The following is a 7,354-nucleotide window of genomic DNA, read 5'->3' on the forward strand; positions in this document are numbered from 1 at the left end:
CAGACCATCTCGTGTCAGTAACGCCCTCCCCTGATAACAGGGTAAATAAGAGGGACACCACGAGGTCATTGGAGGAAGCCTCCTCCAAAACTCACATTTGCTCCGTGATTTAAGCGACCAATATCGTCAATGTTTGCAGTGGATCAGAATCTATTAGAGGATAACCCTATCTGATTAGATCACTTCCAAACTATGGTGTTTTTCCTACAGCGTCAGTTTGACCACTGGAAAATTCATCTTGAGACCGTTCTGACGGTGATTACCGTTACACCCAAGACTTCATAGCGTTTCCAACTGAGATGCTGGTTTCAAGGGCAGTCTATTACGTCAACCTTGATCATCTACTCCCCTGTTCAACGAACAGATCGCAGACACGCACGTCAAGTTCCCAAAAAGCTTGGAAAGTCCAAGTCAGGGAATTATAAGCCTAGACGCGCGTTTCTCAGGGAAGACCAGCATTCCCTTACTGAGAAAGGGAGTGGCAGAGACAACTCTCAAGGAAGATTTCGTACTTATCGCACTATATCATGGTGTCCGTATAAGGGTAGAGTTAACCCCACCGTTGACCACAGTTTGATTGGGAAAATCCAACATAGACATACTGTTGGTAAGAAGAGCTGTAGAGTGGGTTCACAACCCAGTCTTTACTCCGGGGTTTTATCCTCACACCTACCTGGTACTCATGAAGGACCCAGACAAGATGAGAATGATCCACAATCTCTGTGTTCAACGAACGTTTGATTCTTCATTAGTCTCGACTATCCATCCCAACCGTAGACTTTTCAGGTCCAGTTCATTGGGGTTCACTACCAATGGTAGTATTTCCCATTTGACATGTCAGTGACACTTATGGCTATTTACAGGAGTAATGAAGCCAATAACTATCTACACGTGACGAACACTTGGTTCGAGTCGTAGATGGAGGGCGATCTACTGTATCATCAACACATGTCAATAACTGGGATAGACAATCAACGAGGCGAAGTCGGGAGTATTCTCCTTCCTATTGACTTCAGTTCATAGGAGACCTGTTTAAGACAGACCAGGATATCCTATCTGTACCGAGGGACAGATGGCACAAGTTTCTACTTCTTTTGTCATCTACTCTACACCAACCACACACACTTCGCCAGTGGCAAGTGTTGCTAGGGTTAATCACCTCGGCACAGGAGTTAACTAGCATGGGCCGCTTACAACAGCGACCAATTCAATTTTTTCCTGAACCCTTACATCAGGAGTCAGGATCCACTCAAGGCCATCACTCTACCAACTTAGCTAGAGCCTTGCCTCAATTTGTGGCGCTGAATGTCTGCGGAGTCTGTTCATCGGGTTTTCCCCGAATACACACCTGTTTGTGGACGTCCCCTTTCAGGGGTGGAGTCTTCACTTACAAGACCAGATAAGCTCAGGGCTATGGCCCGGCGCACAATGGAAGTGGCACATAAACAACTTGGAGTTGGAAGCTTTAATTCTGGCTATATCACATTGGCAGAATCAACTACAGTTAGCCTGACTCGCTATATCCACAGACAACAGCACTGCGGTGTGGTGCCTGTGCAATCGGGGAACAACACACTCCCACTCTCCACTTCTAAGGACATTCAGATTTCTTCCATCTAGTGGATCGGCTGTGACTAAGGTTCATAGTTCAGCACATCCCCGGATGTAGAAACATACTGGCCGATACTTTATCACGTCCAGACAGGGTGGCTCCCACTGAGTGGAAATTTCTCACAGAAGCATTCCAGTTACTGCTTCAGGAATTCAGGCAACCAAACATTGACTTGTTTATTACTTGCCTAGGCCACCAACTCAAGACGTATATCTCCCCGTTGCCGGATCCGCAGACTTGGGCGGTGGACGAGTTCAGTATCACTTGGGAAGGGCAAAGAACTAAAACTCTTCTGCCACCACTTTTACTTCCCAAGGTGCTACAGGGGATCAAGGAGACAAGGTATCTCGATCTCTCCTTTGGTCGCACCATGGTAACCGGCGAGAGGGTAGTTCGTCAAGCTCGGAAAAATCTAAAACGATTCACTTCCCCTCTCACAGTGGTCCAACCTACTCATCCACCCTCAACAGAAAATTGCCTCACCCAACGTCTGCACGTATGGTTCGTCTTTAAAAGGCGTTTAAGTGCGAAGGGTTATTTTGACACGGGCAGCAAAGCTATAGCTTTAATTCATCGTTACTCTCCCAGAGACGACGATTACAAGTGGGGATCACTTGAGACTTTTTACAGGGAAGAAAAGAATCAAGACCCTACGATTGCGTCACAATTCCTAGAGGAATACCTCCTACATTGCGTACCCAAAAACACTTGGAAGGTAGCACCATTACTACGTAATTGGCTGCAATTATCTTAGTGTTGGCCGTTTCCGGAAAATCACAGTGTGATTAAGGTCACGGAACTACAGGCCATATTATGCTCATTCAGGTTTGAGGATCAGAAGGCCAAGTTCCAGCCACCTGATTGGGACTTGAACGTGGTACTTCGAGGTTTGCGAGGGCCCCCTTCGAGCCCCTCATTGCATCCTCATTTTCAAGCTCCTTCCCAGCGCGTGACACCTTCGTTACACTCTCGGTATAGTATAGAGAGCTCCGCGAACGGGCTATCGCTGTGAGGAGCTTGGACATCACCAAGGAAACAATGGTTTCTCTTGGCATTAGCAATGGCGGTACGGGTGAGCGAACTACATGTGATCGACTCAACCCGGATCCGTTTTGAGCATGGGACGCACGGAACGGGACATCTAGGGTTATGCTGGGATTTTATTGCTAAAATCTACTACCAGGCCAACCCGACCGTTCTTCACCATCCCACCGATATCGACTATTGTGGGAATCGTACATGGTGAAGTTCTCCTGGGCTCGGTGCGAGCAGTTCGAGTTTTCATTCGACGCTCCAAGACAAGGCGTGGTTCGTCCACGACAGAAGTTAGTCGCATAATCGCAAACACCATATCTATATGGTTACGCGCAGTAATCCTTCAGGCCTACGAGATCATCAAACGGAACTCGCCGAGAGCGAATTACCCTCAAGATCTCAAGGTGTCAGCCTTACCAGGGCTCAACACGGCAATTGTGGTTTTGGAACAATCACGGAAGGATATTTCTGGAGATTCGACACATATTTTCGTTAGTCATAACCTTCGCGTTGTGACTCTCGAGGATGTCGAAGACGTTCGAAGTTTGGCCCTCTGGTTGTTATCCTGCGGATTGCCAACCACTGACGCAAATAATGAACTCGCCCTATACAGAGCCAGTCAACTTCCATGTGCAGTCACTCAGTCGCCACCAGTGGAAGAATATTAGACAATCTTGTTTGTCAGCGACGGCTCTATGACGCAGTAAGTAAAGAATTAGCTGAATAGCTATTATTTTCTTTATTACTAAGCGTGTATAGGGAATTTCTCTTTAATTCCTATGTTCAATGTTTTTGATTTTTGAACAACCCTACCGTAATGGCGTTTTTGTCTGAACTTTTCCGCTTCACGGTTTATCGACCAAATGGGGTCGTATTGCAGGGTGTGAATTATTGAGGTTTCTGTATTCTGAAGGTTTACCCACCTCCAAACCGTCCGATACAGATGCATTAAGGAGTAATGCAGGATAAGTAAAAAATTTAGTAAAATCTAAATATTTTTTACATTTGTATACTTATCCTGCATTACTACGCTTAAGGCCCACCCGTCGTTAGACTTGCCTCCCCACTTTGGCTTCAGAAACCTCAAAAGTATGTTTTTCTAAGAGCTTGGGCGACAGGCAGTGATGTGAAGATGACCTTAGGTGTCATCAAGGTCACAGGACAGCGACGGAAGGCCACTGATTGGGACTTGAGAACAACAACTTTATTTCTTCACCCAGGACCTTCGCAGCGCTGTCCTTCTAGTTGTCGTAAGTAAGCAGTGAATGCATTAAGGAGTAATGCAGGATAAGTATACAAATGTAAAAAATATTTAGATTTTACTAAATTTATCTCAATTTTTTCCCACCTGCCGACCAGAACTGAGAACAATTTTTAAAATATCCTCAAACCAAGAAATATAAAAATCTGGCACTTATTCCCAGAATGTGTTATTCCTAGATTTCTCATTTTGAGTGTTTGCACACTAATCACTTGTGTGACTAATGGTTCTGAATCTTTTGTAGGCAAGACAACTGAAGCAGCCCGCATGATGCTTCAACATGGGAAAGTTGAGAAAGCGTTGGACTTTGCTCTGCAAGGAGATGACCAGGATATGCTTGGTGACTGCCACTATGCCCAGGCCCTGGCTCTCATGTCCTCAAAGGAAGGATTTGACCAACCAAAAATCTTGGAACACCTCACCAGCGCCCGTGATGCTTACATGTCGGTGAAGAAAGTAGACAGTGTTGGGGTTACCTGTTTGGCCCTGGCTAGCATCAGACTTGACCTTGAAACTGCAAAGAAAGCTTTTCAAAATTTCCAAAGCGTCAAACCCTTTGCTAATGAAGCCGGAATGCTGGAGTCCTTGGATCTTGTTGTGCGGTTGTCACCCATGGATGAAGCGTTTGCCGACATGAAGGCAGTTGTCCGCGGCGTGGACGCCTTGTTCAATGTAATGAAAGCTCTGTTGAAACCAACATCGACCGAGGAGAAGGCAAGGTGTCAGTTGTATTTGCAGTTCTATGGGCTCCATGAGAAGGATGTCAACATTCTGATCGTCTACCCGAAGCAGAAACCCAGATGTGTCAGGGTTATTCCAGACTTCTATGCCAACAAGCAGGAGAAGAAACAGCCATGTGTTGAAAAGGAAAAGAAGAGAATATGTGTGATGCTAAGCTTCCACCTTGTAGACATGTTGAAAAACTGGATCAACTCAAGTAGAGATTCTCTCAGAAGCCATGTCTCTCACCGACTCCAGTGTAAGTCCCACATGGAGGGAGAAGTGTGTCCTGACGAGGAATACTGCCCTTACCTACACACAGACTACAACAGGGGCTTGGCATTCAATGCTCTGGAGGCCCTGCTCTGGGAGGTACATCTGGACAGTATTCTTCAATCTGGAGCTCTTCACATTAAAGGAATCAAGATTCCAGGCTTGGAGTCTGAGATGAAGAACCTGTACAGAGGAATCAACTCCTTGAGTGATGAATCAACTAGGTTTGATTCTTGTGAGAGGCTGTTAGACTTCTTGATACCAGAACATCATCACTTGAGGAATCTCACTGAAAATAGTTTTGTGACAAAGCAGTTGTTAGGCCGGTTGTCGTTTGGAAAAGTTGAAGCTCAGGTTCGCAGATTCCTTGAGTACTCCTGGAAATTTTCAGAAAAAACCTTAATTGACACCCTAGAAAAAAGATCTAAAAGCACAGACTGGTTTGTAAGAGCTACACTCTTTTCATCACTTTTTCGTTTGAAAATGGATATTTCCAAATTCTGTCAGCAGCTTGAAAGTGATCTGATGAAACATACCCCAAGATGGTTGGATAAACGCAGAAAGTATGCCCTCAAGGCTGATTTCCATCACCACACTTTTACAGTAGTCTGTATCGGAAGAAGATTCTTTGATGTTCATCAGTGGCTGCAAGGAAGTCCAGTCAAGGCTGTAATGGAATATGCAAAGTTTGTCAAACTTATGGGTGATCGAGTCAGGCTTTCTGTATTCCCTAAGATGCCACTGTTCCTGTTTTGGCAAGAGGTCTTTGTGTGTATTTCCTTCTTCTGCATTGCAAAACTCTCCCCAGCCACCATGAGGTTTGTTCTCCCTGCAACATACCTTGCTACCATCCCATTAGTAAATGCTACTTTTACAAAGGGTGAGAACACAATACAGGAGTTGGTTCACACAATATCTGACAGGGGGGACAACCTTCAAATTGTTAAGGATCGCTTTCTACAGATAGTAGGCGTGATTTTTGGGTCAAGAATGAATCTTCTAAGATTGATATTCAAACCAAGGAAGGAAGGAGCGGAGATACAATATCTTCAAGCTGAGAGACTGCTTGTCCTGGCACTAGTTCTTCTGACCAACATCGGGTCGTTTGTCGCTGTTGAGCTGGAAAGTCAACTGATGTCCACAATCTTGAAACTGAGTCTTCCAGAAGATGCTCCTAACAGATTGACTCGGAGTCTCAAGGCAGTGAAACAGTCGAGAGGTATTGTTGACATCGTGGCTGTTCTCCGGGACCTGCTGATGCAGAGAGAAGAAGAGTTCCTTTTGTCCTGCTACTGGAAGTGGGATAGCCAGAGACGACAGGGAGCTCAGTTCAAACAAGTGCACAGACTGGATAGCTTCTCTCCAGGATTTCATCGATTTGACCCAGAGAATCTGGAATCAGGAAATGAGATGCTTCTGGACTATGAAGAGGAAGAGGAAGAACTGGGTCTCACGCCGGAGGAGGCTCAAAGAAAACTCGAGGAGAATTTACAGTATCAGGAGAATCTCATAAGGGACAAAGCAGCCAAGAAACTACAGCGATTCTTCAGATGGCTTACCTTCAAAGAGAGATTTGAATCTGGCAACTTTATTAGGATGTGCTTGCATCAAGATACAAAGGACACATTTGCTCCTTTTGAAGTGACTGAGAAGATGTGTGGAGTCTGTGGAATGCCTTTCCAGACGGAAGAACTTGCCATGAAGGACCTGGAGGAGGAGATTACAGATGGGGAAGAGGCCACAGGAAGACGCAGTCCAGACTCGTTTTTGTCACCTGAAAAGTCAATGAGCCTCGGAGGAAGGGGAATGTGGAGCCCAGGAAAATTATCTACACCATTGGAGTCCCACAGGACAACAACTGAACATATCCAAACGAAATTCCAGTTTGAGGTATTCAGACGTCTGTATGATGACTTCTTTGCCATGAAGGTCCCAGAGATGAGGAAATTTATAACCAGGACAAAGTTGAGAGACCAGGACTTCACTGCAGAGCACTACCCTGACCAGGCTCTTGATGTGTCCCGGCTGACTTCTCAAATGGATGAAGTGCTCAACATGCTTGACATCGTCCTTCGTGGCCGCAAATGGGATCTGTCGGTGAAGCTGAGAGACAAGGTTGTGATGTTGTTTAGTGATTACAAACGAGTTGGTCCAGAAATCAAGGAGAAGTACAAAGAATATGTGGCAAGTAGATTTTCCTTCAGATATACAGTAATGAAGTGATATGGTCATTGGAAGAAATGGATGTAACTTAACGACCCTCTTGAATTATCTTGGGTGTAAATCAACAATGTTCTTGGTTTTAAGGCATAGCCATAAGTTTTTTATCCCCCTGGCATATAATGCGGGGGGAAATAGCCAAGGGCATGTCCATCCGTCCGTCTGTCTGAATCGTTTCCGGAGCAGAACTCGAAAACCATTAAATATTTCTTCATCAAAATTTGCATTTATAT

The 7,354-nt window shown here is 45.2% G+C and overlaps 1 protein-coding gene across 2 annotated transcripts in view; it reads left to right on the forward strand.

Annotated features, from left to right (window-relative positions):
* LOC124143775 (TPR and ankyrin repeat-containing protein 1-like) overlaps positions 1-7,354 on the forward strand; it is a 77,942-nt gene that overhangs the window by 64,871 nt on the left and 5,717 nt on the right. For both annotated transcript variants that reach the window (XM_046512863.2, XM_046512862.2), the window contains exon 25: positions 4,153-7,085. In XM_046512863.2, the coding sequence (XP_046368819.2) occupies positions 4,153-7,085 (2,933 nt within the window). The remainder of the gene's footprint in view (positions 1-4,152; positions 7,086-7,354) is intronic.

This window comes from Haliotis rufescens, unplaced genomic scaffold (genome assembly GCF_023055435.1).
Source record: "Haliotis rufescens isolate VD_foot unplaced genomic scaffold, xgHalRufe1.0.p SCAF_1, whole genome shotgun sequence".
Classification (NCBI taxonomy): domain Eukaryota; kingdom Metazoa; phylum Mollusca; class Gastropoda; order Lepetellida; family Haliotidae; genus Haliotis; species Haliotis rufescens.